We start from the raw sequence: 19,754 nt of genomic DNA, 5'->3' as shown, positions 1-19,754 counted from the left end.
GGTGGATACACTGAATGGCAGTTCTGCATAGTGTGCAGCACTGCCTCAGAAACCACCTCTAGTAGCCATCTAAATAGTGGCTAGTGGAGTTATCACTAGGCTGTAATGTAAACACTGCATTTTCGCTGAAAAGACAGTGTTTACTGCAAATAGCCTAAAGGGGATGATTCTACTCACCAGAACAAATACTATAAGCTGTAGTTGTGTCTCTTTAAGATTAGTTGGATGGCTGGGTGTGTGCGTCGTTTACCTGGGGAAGAGTTGGCAACAGAGTACACTATGGGAAGAAGCCATGCTCTGGGAAACCTTAGGTCCTGGCATTTACGTAGATGTTATTTTGACACGTACCACCTACCTAGAGATTGTTACAGACAAAATACACCCCTTACAGGTTTTTATTCCTAACATTATAGGGTTCCTTTAAAGGATATGCTGCGAATGTCTTGGTGTCAGAAACCACAGTACACTTTCAGAGGTCTTGTAGGGTCCATAGCTCGGCTTGACGCATCAGAGCTGTTTTGGCACCACGAGGGGGACCTGCAAGATATTAAGCAGATGGTTTTAATGTTGTGGGTGATCAAAGTATGTTAGTCTTGGTCTCTCACACTGAGCACTGTGTATTGCAAGAATATTATCTGTATTTGTGGAACTACACATCTAGTATGTCCTTGGTATATGTGATACTATTGAATATGTGTGATCTAGAGATAAATTATGCATAATTTGACCTAAATCAAGATCAGTTTGACAATGTGATAGAAACCCCCCCACAGATGGTGTGCTGTAGGCAGACATACCTCATAAGCTGAAGTGTTACGTGTTGACAGGCTTACACAGTGTCTTATAGCATGGTAGGGAGAGGCTGGCTAATCTGTAGTGGATATGAACAGTCACATTGAACAGTGATTTAGACTGAAGCTCCATCACACAGATTGTTTTGTCCTATTGCAAGAGGATAAAAGTTAAATTGTAAACAATGTGACCTAAAGAGCTAGATAGCTGACAGTGACCACTATCTTGTTGTTTTACACAGGGCTTGGTGTAGGTATGCTTTTGCATATTAGATAGTTGATATGAGCTCCTCTTTCTTCTACATAATCTGTTCTAATGCCATGCTAAACAAAGTTAATTCTAGAGGTTTGAAATGAAGGCAAAGCCAATTGATTTATATTCTTGCTGTTAGCTTTCTTCATGGGGAGTAACTGAGATTAAGGTCCTTTTGTAATCGGTCAGTTAAAAAATCCAGATAAATGACTGTTCTAAAGAGTAATCTTACAATAACATATGCTCTACTCGTGACCCGAGGTACAGTTTAACCGAAAGTCTGTTTGTATCATTGCCGTAAAGGTTCAGTAAACCCTAGTGAGAGATTGCCAAAGCTTTTCATTCTAGAATCAACTTAGGATATCCATCCAACCATCCTTCTAGAATTTAGGAGCAACTTAAGATATAATATTTACTTGTTAGGGAAAGGGTACAGTCACAGAGATAGTGGTTTTTTTTTTTTTTTTTTTAAACCTGCTGTAACATTTTCTGCTATGTATAGCAGACCTTTTAAATATATATTTTTTATGTGAGATAAAATTTAATAGCATACATTGAGATAACAGTACTTAACACAATTTTACAATTTATATGGCTACTTAAAATCCCATATCTTAACAAACAAATATAGGGGTTTAGTAACACTATATGGCCACCCAACCCTCACCCCCCCACTATGTCACAATACACCAATATTGGTGGGTCCTACACCAATTTTAACAGGGGAAATGAACATGCTGACTGCAATACTTACAGCTTAAAGGGTTTCTTTAAACTCCATGAACACTTCTGCTTTTAGAAGTGGTCATGGTGTTAGGAGTCTGTATGTCCAGCGTTAATTCAAGGTAAGTACATTTTTAAGTTTTTTCATAAAAAAAAAAAAAAAAAAAGTTAGGGTTAATTTTAAACATAGGGGTCGGCACCAGTTAGCAATGTCCAATACTTTACGGAGTAAAATAAATGTTTAGTAATTAAAGAGTTGGAGTAACTCTCTTTAAACTGCTTTCATTTACTATCCTAAAAATAATGTTTTTTGGTGGTCATCTCCAAAGGGTAACTGGGGGGATGTGCATCCCAGAAAGAATCTGGTATGAATTCCAAATATTCACAAATAAATGGTGATTGAGGGGGCACATCGAGAACATGCATTTCTCTCCAGTGATGCTGCGGTAAAGACTGAAATATACAAAATCAAGATTAATTGAAATATCCCTCCTTTGGCTGTGATTGGTCAAGGCTCGGCCTATGACCCCAGAATGTGCGTGAGCGTCGATGTTGTGACGTCACACGCATGGTCGCGTGATCTTTGGAGGCGCCATTTTGGATCCCGCATGTGAAGGGGACAGACGCCCCAGTGGGTCAGCTCACAGCTCGTTGCTGAACAGTTAATTCCTCCAACCTGTCAGCGTGGTCGCACCGATTGCGTGCGACCACGTGCAGCCAGGGACCGTGACAGTACCTTCCACTCGAAGACCGCCCACCGGACGGCAAGGAGCAGGCTTGTTAGGAAACCGGTTGTGGAACGACCGGGCAAGACGAGAGGAGTGTTTCAAGAGTGTTCCTCGGGTCCATAACCTTTCCAATACACCAAATAAAACAACACGCTCCTAGACACCCTGGTATCCAGTATGTAACGGACCTCAAATTCCTCTTGGCCTCTAGCTACCAGAGGAGGAGGCGGAGGTACGAACTGTGTGGTGTACTGGTTGCAAGTAAGCGGTTTCAATAAAGACACATGGAATAAGTTCGAAATGTGCAGGAAGGGAGAGAGAGTATGACACAGGATTAATGTGCCGAAGGACTCGGAAAGGACCTATAAAGCGAGGAGCCAGTTTCTTGGAAGGTACTTTCAATTTGATATGGAGTGTGGAAAGCCAGAACCTGTCCCCAACTTGATAGACAGGATTGGCACCAAGCTGCTTGTCTGCCTGAACTTTAGTATGTCTGGAGGCCAACTGTAATGCTTTGTATACTGAAGCCCAAGTGTCACTGATAGAGGCCAAACAGATGTCTAAAGCAGGAATGTCAGTGTCTAAAAAATCAGAAGGTAATATAGTGGGATGATAACCATTATTTGCAAAACAAAAAAGGACTGAGAGTAGAGGACTCGTGGGTTGCATTGTTTCTAGCAAATTCAGCCATGGGCAGGAGTTCTGACAAGTTAATCTAGCATCAATAAAGCAACGTAAATAAGACTCTAAGGCTTGATTGGCTCTTCCTGCTGCCTCATGGTTCTGATGGTTATACGAAGAGGAAAAATAAAGTTCTGTGACCAACTGTTTGCAGAAAGCACGCCAGAATCTGGAAATAAATTGGGTACCTCTGTCAAAGACTGTTTATCGGTATCCCATGTAGCATAAATATTTCACGTAAGAATACTTGGACAAGATCCTGGGATGATGGGAGTTTTTTGAGGGGTATAAAATGTGCCATCTTGGAGAAATGGTCCACTATCATAAGGATAGTGTTATACCCATTAGAACTCTGGAGATCAACAATAAAATCCATGGCCAGGTGGGTCCACAGAGCGTCTGGTATTGGAAGTGACTGTAACAACCCAGAAGGGGATTTGTGGGGAACCTTGGACACACCACAAATTCCACATGCTGCCACATCATCCTTGACATCACCTCTAAGTGACGGCCACCAAAACTTTCTAGTAATGGTAGAGAGGGTTTTGTATATGCCAGGATGTCCAGCTGTCACGTTATCATGATATAACTTGAGTATCTCAGATCTCTGTCATGGTGAGACAAACGGTTTATTAGATGGCTTCTCTGCTGGTGCCTGAGTTTGATCTGCTATTATGGCACAAAGTTGCAGAAAAGACAATTCTGAAACAGTCATAGCTATAAGACACTCAGAGGGTATAATAGGAGATTTCTTTTGGTCTGGAAACTCTTCAGTATCATACGTTCTAGACAGAACATCGGCCTTATTATTCTTAGTGCCTGGTCTGTAAGTAATAAAAAAATTTTAAATGTGAAAGGACATGTGACCATCTAGCCTGTCTTGAAGACAATCTCTTAGCGTCCCCAATGTAAGCCAGATTTTTATGATCCGTGAAAATCAAAAGAGGCTCTTTGGAACCTTCTAAGAGATGCCACAATTCTTTAAGAGGTAGAATAATGGCCAATAATTCCCTGTTTCCGATGTCGTAGTTTCTCTGAGCAGGTGATAACTTTTTGGAGAAAAACCCACAAGAATGCAGAGGTTTATCAGGGTTTTTTCTCGTTGAGACAGAATGGCTCCTACACCTGTTTCGGACGCATCAACCTCTGAAATAAATGGTTTGGCGCGATCTGGATGTGCTTGTAGCGGATCATGTTGGGCTGTCTTTAACTATTCATGTTATAAGGTCATTTTCGTTTCATGTGTTTTCTATAAACCTGTATTGTATGAAGCATTCGTCTGATTGTTCGGTAAAACCACTCCGTTCGTCATACGAACAAACTACCGAACAATCAGACTACCCTAGAGAGAAGTGTGCCCCTAGTTTACCTCCCTGATCAGTGTTAACTGCAGTCTAATGAGCAATTAGACGAATGCTCTGTGTGTGTTCCCTGGATGACCGCTGTTCGGCATACGAACACGTGGCGACTGCCATCTTGCTATACGAATGCCCAGCGGTGTTTGGTCGTCGAGTGTCTGGAACCCAAATCGGACACTCGACTACGCGAACACCGCTAATACCTCCAGAGTTCCATAATTTCAGAACCAAACATACGAACAGCCCACCGTTCGGCTAAATGAATCCCACAAACAAGGGGATTCATACGACCGTCAGTACAGCCATGGATGTCAAGGATTTTCTTATATTTTACCCCACGAACAAAGACCGACCGCAAGGCCAAAATGTATGGAACTAATTTCGGCTACTGCTTCGTGTGCGTTCGGTCAAATGAACACTTCCACCTAACTCCCGAACCCCTGGGTGATTTTTGAAAATGTTGTTTACCCAGATTAGGGGTCTAACCGATATATTTGGGGTACATCCAAAAACAGGGGAAAACCATGTATTGTATAAGTGAATTATCTGTTAAGCTGAGGGGAGAAGATGTATGGGAGGTAACATGTAAATGATTGGTTACTGTACTAATTACTGTGGGTGTCTCCCTTGCATGGGAGAGATGCATATAAGCAGAGTATGTGGAATAAATCTTCAGTTCTGCTCCTGATACTGTGTGTCGTCCAGCTATTGGGAATCGTGAGGGGATATAACTGGATTATTTTATTTGTTATTGCTGCTGTTCATCCTGGATTAACTGCTTGTTCCTGCATTACTATTTAATACCAGCGGAGAAGTCTATGGGATAATAGTGCTCTGCTATAGTGCTAAAACAGGTGCTGAGACAAATAAAGATTTCAGATGTTTTTCAAATGCCTCTATTGCTTCCTTTGGCCATGAATTTGTGTTAGCTTCTTTTCGGGAAAGGTTGGTGATAGTAGCAATTTCAGATGAGAAGCATTTGATGAACTTGCGATAATAATTTGCAAATCCAATAAAGTGTTGTACGGCTTTAAGACCCTTGGGTAATGGCCACTGTAAAACTGCCTCATGTTTGCGTGGGTCCATCTTAAAACCAGAGGGGGATATCCAAGGAACTGTACTTGATCAAACTGGCACTTCTGTAACTTACAGTATAGGCCATTTTTTAGAAAAGTTTGTAGCACGGTTTTCACATGTTCGTGAAGGGTACGAAGGTCTGGAGAATAGATGAAAATGTCATCCAGGTACACCAACACGAACGTGTGGAGGTATTCTCTTAGGACATCATTGATCAGGTCTTGAAATACCGCTGGAGCATTGCACAAACCAAACTGCATAACCACATACTTAAATATCCCATTCTGGTATTAAACGCTGTCTTCCACTCATGCCCATCCTTAATTCTGACTAAATTATATGCGCTCCTAAGATCAAGTTTGGTGAACACTCTGGCACCTTTTGAGCCTGTCAAAGAGTTCAGAAATAAGCGGAATGGGGTTAGCGTTCTTGAGTTATTTTATTTAGACCTCTGTAATCCATGCAGGGGCGAAGGTCTCCCCTTTTTTTTTTTTTTTTTTTTAGAGACAAAGAAAAACCCAGCCCCTGCAAGAAAGGATGATCTCTGAATGTGCCCTTTCCTCAGAGAGTCTTTTATGTATTCCTCTAAACCAGGGGTAGGCAACCTTCGGCTCTACAGATGTTTTGGACTACATCTCCCATAATGCTTTTACAGCCATATTGCTGGCAAAGCATCAAGGGAGATGTAGTCCACAACATCTGTAGAGCCGAAGGTTGCCTACCCCTGCTCTAAACAGTGCATATACTCCTCCTTTTATGCATGGTTCCGGGCAAAAGGTCAATAGAACTGTCATAAGACCGATGAGGTGGTAAAGTCTCTGACTTTACTTTATTGAATACCTCTTTTAATTCCAGATACTAAGGTGGAATCTCTGTTGACAAGGGAGGTGCAGTAGATAAATTGCCGGTGCTAATATGTTGTGGCATAAGGATCTTACAATGACCCTTGCAGTCCTCTCCCCATCCCACTATCTTCCATTTGGTCCAGTCTTGGTGAGGGTTGTGTTTCTGGAGCTATGGGAAAACCCGAGGATTATGGGACATGAAGGAGATGAGAACCTGAAAAACCATTTCCTCAGAGTGTAAGATGCCTACTAAAACAGTGATAGGAAAGGTCTCCTGGGTGATGAGAGGCTGAGAAAGAGGTCTCCCATCAATGGCTTCAACTGCTATAGGTCTGTTTCTCTGCCTTAATGGCAAAATGTGTTTAGCAGAGAACTTCCTAAAAATGAAATTCTCCGCTGCCCCAGAGTCAATCATAGCCTTACACTGAATAGTGGTATCATTACACTGGAGACTAAGTTTAACCAGGAAACGGTTCTTAGTCAATTTAGGGGACATATACATCACACCTAAGGTCAGTTCCCGAACAGTCCTTAGGTGCGGAAGTTCTGCCACAATATAAACATAAACCCTCTTTTCTTTTAAACTGTCTTTTTGCTTCAGTACGTTTGGTTACCCCCAACTGCATGGGTTCGGTTCCTGAAGGTGGAACAGATACGACAGGATTAGAAAAACAAGGGGCTAGAGACAGGGTCGCACGTCTAGTCCATTTGTTTCGCTCTCTTTCTCTCAATCTGTTGTCTATGTCAATCATATAGGTAATACATTTGTTAAGATTGACAGGAAGGTCTGTAGCTGCGGTCTCATTGAGTACATTCTCGGATAGACCCTCTGAAAAAGCAGTAACCAGCCCGCTGTTGGTCCAATCTACTTCAGAGGCTTAGGTCCTAAACTCGATGGCATAATCAGCCAGAGAGCAATTACCTTGCTTGATTATCATCAAGGTTTTGGCTGCGTTCTTTTCCATTTCCAAAGGTTCAAAGGTCGATTTGAACTCTGCTAAAAATTAATCGTAATTACGGGTGATGGAGTTGCCGCTTTCCCATAAAGGTCTATGCCTTACCCGTTAGCTGGTTCATAAGGTAGCCAATCTTTGACCTATCTGATGGAAAAGAACCAGGAGAAGCCTCAAAATGATATTCAATTTGTTTGAGGAACCCCCTACATTCTTTAGGATCACCTCCAAAACGAGGAGGAGGAGAGAGAGTTATGGAGGGAGCTTTATAAACCATAGATACAGGTGGCGGACTAACCGAATGTACCTGAGGCGTCTCAGGATGAGCCTCGTTTGTTGAAGCAAGGTCTGGGCAAACTGGTCTAGTCTGTGATCCATATCCGCCACCCTACTCTCACTGGCTGTCATATGCTTACATAGTTCTGCAGGATCCAAGGCCCTGTCCTAATGTCACAACTACTAATGTGATCCAATACGCAAAACTATGTAACATATACATGGAAATAGAACGTAAACAGGTCCTTAGAATGTCTGGATTACTACTTTGAAAGACAGAGAATGGTCAAGGGAAAGCTGAGGTCTAGGAAGCCAGAAATGCCCCAAAATCGATAAGAAAGCCAAGTCAGGGAAACCAGAGATCAGAATACCGGGAATATCAATAACAAGGACATGAAAACGCACTCTCGGGAACCAGCAACAGAAACCACGACCGACAGGGCAATGAACTAGGGAAATTCAGGGGTTTAAATATCCCTCCTTGGACTGTGATTTGGTCAGGGCTTGGCCTCTGACCCCAGAACTTTGGAGGCAGACCTACAAATGGCCATGATCTCGTGGTTGGCGCCATTTTCGATCCCGCGTGTGAAAGGGATGGTCGCCCCAGCGGGTCGGCTCGTTGCTGAACAGGTAATTCCTCCAACCTGTCAGCGTGGTTGCACCGATAGGGTGCAGCCGGGGGCCATGAAACCCCAGTATGTGCCTGGATATCTTTTTTTTTTTTTTTTTTTTTTTTTTTTGAGGCAGGTTCATGCTTGATTTGTGGCTGGCTAGGAGACAACAATGGAGAAGTGGCAATGTTTATCTGTTGTCCAATACCATATCACTTGAAGCTCTTCTCCCTTAAAGAAACGTGCTGTAATGGTTAGGTAACCCTCACTGGACACAGTCCTTTTTTTTTTTTTATTCTTTATTTTTGTGTGCATAGGTTATACAGATAAAAATTTTCTGGCCATGCCACAATAGCTATCGCCAGGAATTTAGTAGACAGGTAAATACAATGGCATGGCATGAGTAACTGCACAATTTTTTTTTTAAGGTGTAATAACAAAAATATATGACATGTTGTGTGTTTATACATTAAGCAGACCGGTATGCTTCAACAGAATGAATAATTAAGTTAGTGCTTGGTAGCGTGAGTACAAGTCATCTCGCTAAAGTCGTTGTGCGTCTGGCTAAACTTTCTTGACATAGATTATGTAAGGTAAAACTTGCTAGATGCTAGGCATGTCTGGTCAAACACTGAAGTAAGATAAATACAGCATTTAGGCATTAGTAGACTCAGGTTAGTTACGTGGTCAGATGAATCCCTGTCTTCGATGACTGCAATAAGTGGGTCAGGTCTAGTGGGCTTGCTTGTAACTGTAACAGGGTTTAGGATCCTGGGTGGTCTATCCTGTCTATGCTTGTCCATAATACATTCGTAGTAATGCATGGTATATCTCCTAGGTAAACTGGTGATGTGGGCTATCTGCCTGGCCACATCTATAGCAGTAATGGCTGAGGGTACAAAACTTTTAAATTTAACAGCAAGAGTCACAGTCAAAACATTGAACTTGGAGGTAGTTTCCAGGGGTGGTGTGTTCGGACAGAGCGTCTCATCAGTGTTCGGCAGTCCACGTGCTTGTTCCTGTCTGTTAGCCTATGCCCATCCTGGAGGCCTGGTATGCCAACCTGTCTTGTAGGCGTCGCTTTGGTGGGTTGCTCGTTTTCAATGGGTCTTTAGGTAGGCCTGTATATACATTTGTCAGTCTCTTGTGATAGGTGTTAGACCAGGTCGTTTTTTCTTTGCTTGTCTGTGGGTGCAGAGTGTCTCCGTTCTTCCCATGTGGGGAGCGGTACAGGACCTTCCATCTCTGACCGCTTTTTGGCGGTAATCTCAGACGACGGCGTCTAGCGGCTGTTTGCTCACGGAGGTTCTGTGTCACCGTCTTACTCCCAGAGGATATCTGCCCTGGTGGACTCGTGCGGTTGGTCGCTGTTATGTTTGGGGTCGTCTTGCCCGGTCGAGGCTTCTGCGACTCCTCTGCATGCCCTCTCCGTGTCTTTCTTGCTTTCCGAGCTGCCTGTGCCGCCATTCTTAAGTGGGCTTCCCATTTCGCCCAGAAGAGCTCAAAGGCGGCATCCACCGCATCCGCAGGCGCCCGCGGTGAGCAGGTCTGGTGCTGTTGGTTATGCAGGGTCGGGCTCTGCGCCCTGCTGGCGGCCATTTTGGTTGGGTCTCGTGGCGTCCGTCGGAGTTGTGCCCCGGAGCGTCCCGAAGGGGAGCGCTCTGTGTGGGTGTGTGAGGGTGGACCGGGATATCCCCCGCCGGTCCAAAGGGGGGGGGGGGGGGGAAACGCAGGCCCAAGGTTGTAGTCGCTGCTTGTCTCGGCGGCGGGAGAGCGCGCCCGCCTCGCTTGTAGGCCGCAGGGACATGTCGGGTGTGCATAGTTGGAAACGACTCATTTAAGGTGTCGTTTTGTCCCGGTCGATGTTGTCAGATGCTTGGTAGCCTCCCAGCTTCTTTTAATTGCCGTTTTGTGGGCAAAATTTTGCTTTATTTCCCTCGTTTGGCAGGAGCTGTGGAGGCTAACGTCCCCTCTGATCTGCGGCTAGGCCACGCCCCCCGACAGTCCTTTTTGTAACAGTTTGGCATCTTATCTGGGGTACACTAGGTGCCACTCCCTACCTCCACTATAGCCTTTAATAGAGCCAGAAATTCTTTGTCTAAGCTAAGCCCTGTGCTGCAGGGCTTAGTTCATTGGCACTTCGAAAACCCGTGATAAGATGTCAAACTATTCTAAAATGGTTTGACTACTTAGTGTTAGATCCCTAGGGCACTTCTGGCTCAATAACGTCTAAAGCACACTATAGTGCCTATGGTGCTTGAAGTTTTCCTTTAAGAAACTTAAAGGTCTTCTCGTTTGGAGTAATCACATCTAACATGATAAAATCAAATGCATACAATGCTTCTCATTCAAAAGACAAGGAGACTCTCAGAACAGGATAATGAGACCTCTTTCCAGGTAGGTTGGTTCTCTCCACACGTTTTAAAAATGTTACCCACCTTCTTAGTTTCAACAGCCTGCCAAACGCAGAAACTGTAATGTCCTCTGATATTAATCAGGCCCTTGTGTATTTGGGGGAGTGAATACAAAATAAATCCTATGAAATGTTTATCACTAAAGAAATGTGCTAGTTGAATCTTTTAAAAGCCATTTGTAAATAGTAGTATCTGGAGAGTTGTGAGAGGATTTCAAATCCATTTCAAAGCCGGGCGGATACCCTTTCTTGTATGCTTTCTTACAGAGAGCGGAAGTGAGGGATTCTCGTAGAGAATTATTTGCCTCAGTCCTTCTTTATAAGACGCATTGCTGGTGTTGCACAACTGTAATGTGGATGTATACATTTTGCATTGTCAAGATGACTAAAGAAGGGGAGGTGCAGGGGAATACCTCAACTTTAGACTATGCCTTTTGACTCTTGGCAGCATACACTGAGCTGTCCATTTAGGCACAATTTTTTGTGATTGTATTTGTTGCATGTCACTACAGAGTAACCAAACCTATACTGACTTGTTAATTCCAGCGTAACTCCTATAGCAAAATGTAACTATATTTCCCCGGGAAAACAAACCAGCATACATGTTTCTGATCTAAGATCACCACGCAAATGTTACTAAGCATGTAATGCAATGTGTCAAAGCACAGAAATTCCTTTTGGTTTTGTTTTATTAGTATAATAGACATTGTGCAGTAGAAATATACTTCATGATACCATCATTAATTTATTGAAATTTTTCTTTTCAGAGATCCAGCAAGTTCTGTACGAGCTTGCCTGTCAAGTCATTAAAGGAAATTTAAAGCAGGATCAAGCTTCTAGTGTTCTTAATGACATAATTGTAAGTTAATGTACTTATTCTTGTATTTACTGTTGTGGAAGTCGCATTAAAGGGACACTCCAAGCACCCGGACCACTTCTGCCCATTGGAGTTGTCTGGGTGCCACCCTTAACCCTGCAAGTATAATTATTGCAGTTTTTGTAAACTGCAATAATTACCTTGCAGGGTTAAGTCCTCCTCTAGTGGCTCTCCTGGCACTGGAGAGTCCCTTTAAATTGAGATGATCTGCATAGTCTTTAAAATAATTTTTGGTTCATGTTACATCAAATTTGTGGCAAGGATCCAATACTTTTTACTCACCCTTGACTTCCTTACATACTCATACAACCCATACAGTGATACTCCCTAAACTCCAAATTGTATGAAATTTAAATTCCCATAGCAAAACTCCTTGTAAATCAGTCACATACTATAGTGACTGTTTGCTCCCACAACCTCTCTTTGCGATACTGAAAGGTCTATATAACCCTTGGAACACTTGCCTTATTCCAGCTGGCTCTGCCTCCGACAGGAGTGTGAGGGGGAACCTAATGTGTGGCGAGCAGCGTGCGCGCATTAGATCTTTCACATAGAAAAGCATTGAATGACTGATTTCCTGAGGGGTTTTGCACGATGCAGTAAGACGTCCAGTGTTGTTTCACAGAGTTAAACTCTGTGAAAAGCTGGGAAACTATCTGGTAGACAGCCACTAGAGGCAGTCTTAGCCCTTTAATGTAAATATTGTAGTTTTTCTGAACCTGCAATGATTTACATTGCAGGGCTAAGGGGACAGGAACACTGCACACATACCATTTCAATGATATGAAATAATCTGGATGCCTATAGTGTCCCTTTAAATGCGTTGTCAATCACTCTTAAAAAAATTGTGCCGAATATAATTCTGAAGTAATTTTATCCAGGTGGTACTTGAATCATGAATATTATGGTCCAGTTTGCAATTACTGCATTGGTTTTTAAGTGGTTAAAAATATCTAAATTGAAGTGACTGCTCTAGAGCGGTTCCCTTCTTTTGGCAGCAAATTTTCATCTATATAACCTCATTATGTCATCACGATTCTTGATATTTTGAAGACTATGAAAAAAATATCACTAGACTATAGCTTGTAAGGATTTTATGGTTCCTTAATGCTGATATTTCTGAGTTTGGGAGTAGTATCTCTCTAAACACACCCATAAACAATTTTATTGCTGTAATATATACATACCATTATAGTATTAGAATTATGTTTTTTATGCTCTTAGTTTTCTTATTTTTTCTGTGAGGTTTGTCATTGTGTAATAATGACATTTATATTTTTTAGGATTTCAGAGAAGACATGCCTTCAGTATTGGCAGATGTTTTTTGTACTTTGGGTAAGTTAGGTGGATTTTTAATACAGTGTCTTGTTTACTCAAAAATCTAAATTAACAAGTGACTTTTTTTTTTCTCATTTACTGTTTAACAGATATTGAAACTAGCTGTTTGGAAGAAAAATGGAAGAGAGACAATTTTACTCAACTGGTATCATCCTGCTTGGTAAGGATGTCTGTAATTCTGATAATATTTTTTTTTTCTCTCCTACATATGTTTTATCTTAACTTATTTAAAAATGAATTGGGCTTATGGTTGTGATTTCTGTAAAAGGACAGTCTAAGCAACATAACCACTACGGCCAGTTTTTAGTGTTTATGGTGCTTGTAGGCTTTGGTGCCACTCTACATTTCGGTGTCAAACTGTTTATGAGTGACAACCTTGTGGATGATACCATCAACGTATTGGATGTCATCAAATTGCGAAGCTTTTTGAAGCTCAGATGTTCAAATAAGGACTTGCACTGTTAGTGTACGGAAGTTTATCTATGCTCATTGAACGCGGATTTAAAAAAACAAAAATTTCACCACACTACCTACAGAATGATGCGTTTAAGTGGGCATGCTGGCTGTGTGAAGTGTGTGTACGTCCACATGATAGCTGTGTGTATCTGCTTGGTGGTGTAATGTAATGCGCAACCTCCTGTGCAGAGTGTAGGCTGGAAATACCGGTTGTTGCATCCTGACTCGTTGGGCCTGGAAAGGAGCAAGTACCATGGTAGGCACCTGCGATTGATGCAGACCATATGCTCCCTTTACTGACAGTGACCCCCTCAGGCACCTGTGTAGCTACCTTGCCCCTTGTGATTGGGTGCTAAATTGCCTCTGATTTTAATAATAAAAAAAAAATTTATGTGTGTGTGTATGACTGTGTCTTAATTGCATTTGATTTGTAGGAACCCGTGACTGGCAGACTGTTTTTTTTTTTTTTTGTGTGTGTGTTTTTTTTTAATCTCATGTTCTAGCTATGCACACTGTATTTATAGGAACACTTTTGAATCGTTTAATTTCAAAGTGCTGTTGATGGTGCCCATCCTCCGGGCCCCTCTGCTGCCTCCTCTGTCCCCTGGCTTTAATGTGGAAACTTTTCCCTTGGGCGACAGTTTAGGCAGACATTTTCAGCCTATGACTGGCCGTCTATTGAGAGAAAGTCTTAAGTGGTCAATAAAATAAGACATTGGAGATATAACTATAAAACTCCATAATAGTTGAAAGGGTGTTGTAAGCAACTTTGCATTATTGTACTGACTGTGCTGTAGAACTGCAGTGATTAGTAAAATTTGCTGCAGGTCTGGGACAGAGAGTCTGGGGAAAATTATTTTTAAAATTAAGTTGTGTATCTGTAATCAAGGTTTAAATGAACACCTCTGCCTACAGTTGAGAACCAGATCTAAGCTTAAACAATTACATTTGATTGCATTTTGCTTTCACGGTTTTTGTTGGAATATTCCATCAAGCAGAAATCAACATCTATATGTTTGGGTGACTGTTTTCATTGTTAGAGTAGTAAGTTTGATACTGCATTTTAAGACATTAGGATTTATAAAATTCTGCTTTTATTAACTGAACTTTGTGACTTTTTGTTTTTGCCAGTATTTAGTATCCGATACCATTCTGAAGGAACGTCTAGATCCTGAAACACTGGAATCTCTTGGGCTTATCAAACAGTCTCAACAGTTCAATCAGAAATCTGTAAAGATAAAGACCAAACTTTTGTGAGTATGCAATACAACTGAATTTTAATGATGAACAATAACCAGCCACTGATGGCAGTGACCTCTGGCAGTTCAGAAGTCTGCATTATGTTTACTGTGGTACCCAGCTAGTCCTAACCCTTTGAATTTTTTTACAATTAAATAATTATTGCTGTTTTTTTTTAAAAGGGACACACTTGGCACCAATACAACTTTAATGCATTTGATTGGGTTTTATTAATATCCAATATTTATTTGCCTATTTAAATATTTATAGTATTTGCACACGAAACAAATGTTTTGCAGAATGTTGCACCATAAGCCTTTATCCTGTGCCATGCCATCTCATGTCTGACAGATTTCCCTGTCAGTGTATGCATGCAGCTCAGTCCCTAACAGCAGACTGAGCTGCTTTTAACGGGACTCTTCAGCAGCAATGGTTTTTGCACAAAAAAATTAATGTCTTGCAGAATGCTGGCAAGCTAGAGACTGGAGTGTTCTTCAGGGGTTTATTAAGGAGTACTATAAATAGTTATGAAATTAAAACCTAACTTTTATTAATACATAATTAGAGAATCCAAGGTCCACAATTTAAACAAAAATATTTTGTAAGCAAGCAACCAAGAAGGTGGTAGGTGTTCAGGAAAAGATGGTGGGAGGGGTAATTTAAATTGCAACCATAAAATATGATTTTTTGATTATAGACACTCAAGAACGGTAATTGGATGTGTTGCCCTTCCAAAATATATATCTTTGAAATTAAAATGAAATATATTATATCTCCTTACAAAAAAGTGCCTAGAAAATATATATTCGAATGGAGATTAAAAAAAAAGAGAAAACAATAACAATCAAACAAAAAATGGGGAGAAGGTGGGACTATCACCTAAATCGTTTGGCTAAGAAGCTAAACTGATTGATTGTATAGTTTCTAGAATTGTATTTTCAATTGATACTAGTAACTCAGCCTAAGATGCACATACAAAGATTATATGGTCTTGTAGAGACCTATAATAACTCTAATAATATGAAATAGTGTATATATCTCTCAACTCGATATTTAACACCTAATAATTTCTTATAGAAATCAGCACTTTTATAAACTGGGGTTAAATGAGGGTAACACTCTATGCACCGGTATATAAGTTAAACATTCTTATGTACTGAAAGAAACCATTGAGCCCCTGACGCACATGTTTTGCCAAGAGTCTATCAAAATGCTGCACTATAGGCCTGTCCTGTCATGCCAGAAAGATTTCCTTATTAATAAATGCACATAGTCTCTCCCCTAGCAGAAGTGAGTGAGCTGCTTTTACTTCACAACCTGGATGCATGCAGGAATATAAACTATAAACATGTAGTGCTTACTATATATCTTCCTGGGCATACTCCCCTTCTAATGCAGGTTGGAATGCGGTTTATATCATGCAGTATAGTTAGTGGCTGAGCTGTGTGCATTCATTTGATAAAGAAGTTGGTTTCTTGAGTGGATGGGTGTGGCTAAAGAAGTCAGACTTCTGCTTAAGCATTCCACAAAGCATTTTTTTAATATGCAAAAGCCATAAAGAATAGACCATGCAAACAAATACAGCATATTAATGAGACCAAAACTATTAAATGCATTGAGGTTGTATTGGTGCCTGGAATGTTCCTTTTAAAATGCAGCATGTTCTGTATCAATAAAGCATTTACAAATCTTTTTCTCCTTTAAATTATAAAAATAACAATATGAAGAAAATGTAAACAATTTATTTCTAATATTTAGTGAGTTATAAATGTGTACTGTTTCTCTGTAAAGTTTGTCATCCTACGATATGAACCACATTCCATGTTTTAGGCAAACTGGCATTCCCTGCATTGCATTGTGGGAGTGCTTGGCTGCATTAAGACACCAATATGCAAGTGAATACACTGATCAGCCACAACATAAAAATCACTGGCAGTCGAACTTTGATTATATTGTTACAATGGCTCCCATCAAGTGAATGGGATATATTAGGCATCAAGGGAACAGTCAGTTCTTGAATTTCTTTTGTTGGAAGTAGGACAAATAGGCAAATGAAAAGATCTGACTGACTTTGATAAGGGCCAAATAGTGGTGTTTAGATGACTGGGTCAGAGCATCTACAAAATGGCAAGTCTTGGAAGACGTTTGCCTGGTCTGCTGAATTAGAGAGGGCAGCAGGATAAACTATGGAAAGAAGACAGACCGGCAGAGGCAGTGTTTTGCTCTGGGAAACCTTGGCTCCTGGCATTCATGTGGATGTTACTTTGACACATACCACCTACCTAGAGGTTGTCAAAGACTTCATGACAATGGTGTTCCCTTATGGTAGTGACCTTTTTCAGCAGGATAATGCAACCTGCCATCTGCAAAAATTGTTTAGAAATAGTTTAAGGAACATGACAAAGTGTTTAAAGTGTTGCCTTGGCATCCAAATTCCTCAAATCTCAATCAGATTGAGCATCTGTGGGATGTGTTGGAACAACAGATCCAATCCATAGAAGCTCTACCTGGCAACTTGCAGGACATAATGGATCTACTGCTAATGTCTTGGTGCCAGATACCATAAGACACATTCAGAGGTCTTGTGGCGTCCATGCAACAAAAGTGGGGCCTACATAATTTTAGTACTTACCTGGTCCTTGTGCCGGCTGAGGTCCTCCGCTCGAGCCGCAAGCGGCTCGAGCACTCCTGCCTCCATGCGAGCCGTGTGCGGCTCGAGCACTCCTGGCGGGCCGCGTGTGCCAAACGGCCCGTACAGCCTTAAGAACGCTGCTTGCGTTGCAAGCACGTTTTTAAAGGGAAAATGGGAGCCTAACCTTGCTGTCGGCTCCCATTGGTCCACGTCATTCCAGCGCCCTTATTCATGCATGTTTTCGGCGCAGGCATGATGTGAACCAATCAAATGAAACACAGGATTATTTAAACTTACCTTGCCCTAGATACTGTGCCCTATTGTGGTGTCTGTTCCCAGTACCCTTTAGTGCATTCCTTGAGTTATTGTATTGTATTCTAGTATTGACCTTGGCTTTGTTTCTTTGCCTTTCTTGTTTGCCCATCTGACTAATTACCATGCACCTAACTTGAGCTAGTTCTCGTAACCTTTTTACTACTAGTTTAGACTTTCTTTTATTCAGTACTAAGTTTGCTTTTGAGGAATTTTTATGTGAACCATTAAGCTTGTTTCCCCCCGAATCTTTCAAGTTGTGTTAAACCTTTGTTTTTCCAATTGCAGTTATAAACAACAGAAATTCAATTTATTGCGAGAAGAAAATGAAGGCTATGCCAAGCTGATTGCTGAGCTTGGACAGGATATATCTGGAAGCATAACAAGTGCTTTAATCCTGGAAAACATAAAATCCTTAATTGGTAAGGAATGTAATGAGTGGAATTTATTTCAATTTACTTACTTTTATATGCTTCAATTTATTGGTGTTTTTCCCCCCTGGTTTGTTAAGCAACTTGGACAATATCTGTAAAGTTTTTGTAATTTCTTAGATTAAATCTTGTTGCTAGTGTATGTTTTCAAGGAATTATACCCGAATATTTGTTTTACCTTTAAACCCTCTTTTACTCACTAACTCTTTAACTAAACTTTTAAATATCACGATCTGTTCCATAAAACCCTAGTTGCTATGCTGAAACCTCAGTTGCTAAAGCTCATATTGTATGGCTACATTGTGTAGAAGTAGTTGTTATGAGAGATTCAAGCACTGAGGCACTTTATCTTAACTACAGTATTTAACAATTAAATAGCTATCTGTGAGCATCCCAGGAATTGGTCTTAAAGGGTCATTATGGTCACCAGAACCACTAACACTTAATTTAGTGGTTCTGGTGTCCGTAGCCTTTCCCTGTTGGCCTTTTAATGTAAACACTGCTTTTTCATAGATTTGAGTCCCTCGCCTTTTGAAAGTGCAGATTTCAGCCTCAGTGCTTTTCTTTGTAAAGATTTGGCTTTGGATCTTTTGATCAGATATTTCTATAAAGCAGCTGTTAATACTCATTCTCCTCTTCAGAATATAATTACTTATTTGGATCTGAATCTGGTCTATGAATCCCTTACTAAATACTCCATTTAAACCTCAAGACAAATGCCTTCTGAAACATTTAACACTCAAAACAGTCTTCTCTGTTGCTATAACTGCTAACAAATGTACAACAATTACAAGCATTACCTTCCCCCTATCTGTATATTGGTTTCCATTAAGACAAAATGGTTCTGCGTTTAGAACTGCCCTTTTATCTAGGGTGTTCATTGCCTCTGTCAAACGAGAGGTAGTGTGCCTACATTTTGCCATTGTCCTACCACTGGAAAAGAAGTTTCACCACATGGCAGGGTTTTGCTTTGATATTTGCCGAGAACTCTTCTAAATAGTTGCTCACCCTATGTTATTTACAGCTAAAAAGCTATTCGCATCTAATCAGTCCTTCACAAGGTGTGTCAATAATAGGAACACTCCATTTCAAAACTTAGTAATTCTGTGTAATTCTTTTGAAATCTTAGCTTTCAATAGTTGCAGTTCTAGTATCTGCAACTAATGCAAGTCCCACCCTTCTTCCCTACAACAAACTTTCTTATCTTTGCTAGGAAATGCGTATTTATGGGTTTCCTATAAGCTTTTTAAAATGGAGTGTTCCTTTTAAGTACTGAAGGAGTTTTCCCCATGTTCAATAAGGAAATGATTTTGTACCCTATTTAATTATTCATATTTTGCAGTATGTTAATGTCTATCAGTGAAGACTAACCCCTAGATGTTCCCACACTACATTTATTTTGATGCTTAACTAGCATTTTAGTTCAGGGACATCTGGGGTGCATACAGGTCTGTAGAATCATAAATCCCACAGCAATTGTGATTATGTGTATTCTTGAAGTACCTTAAATTGCTAAGTAGTTTAAAAAAAAAAAAAAAAAAGCTCCGAGTTCTCTTATAGGATCGCAGATCTGTTAATTTGTCATATGTATTTCCCTCTTAACCACTAAACACCTGCATATACGGTCGTCTTCTTCCCTTATTCAGAAATGTAGATTTTATAAGCACAATACCAAATTTAGAGTGTTTTTATTGTTTCAATTCATATCACATCAAATGTAATTTTGAATTTTTGATGAAACAGTATCTTGCTGATCTAAT

At 40.7% G+C, this 19,754-nt stretch overlaps 1 protein-coding gene across 1 annotated transcript in view; it reads left to right on the top strand.

Moving 5' to 3' along the window:
• The window catches only part of THOC2 (THO complex subunit 2), a 101,754-nt gene that overhangs the window by 7,245 nt on the left and 74,755 nt on the right, over positions 1-19,754 (top strand). The window contains exons 3-7 of the mRNA XM_063432106.1: positions 11,477-11,568; positions 12,870-12,921; positions 13,014-13,084; positions 14,512-14,633; positions 17,852-17,985. Coding sequence (XP_063288176.1) covers positions 11,477-11,568; positions 12,870-12,921; positions 13,014-13,084; positions 14,512-14,633; positions 17,852-17,985 — 471 coding nt within the window. The remainder of the gene's footprint in view (positions 1-11,476; positions 11,569-12,869; positions 12,922-13,013; positions 13,085-14,511; positions 14,634-17,851; positions 17,986-19,754) is intronic.

Source organism: Pelobates fuscus, chromosome 9, assembly GCF_036172605.1.
Source record: "Pelobates fuscus isolate aPelFus1 chromosome 9, aPelFus1.pri, whole genome shotgun sequence".
NCBI classification, from domain to species: Eukaryota; Metazoa; Chordata; class Amphibia; order Anura; family Pelobatidae; genus Pelobates; species Pelobates fuscus.
Note: the sequence above shows the minus strand (reverse complement) of the source record. Positions and strands in the feature narration are given on the sequence as shown.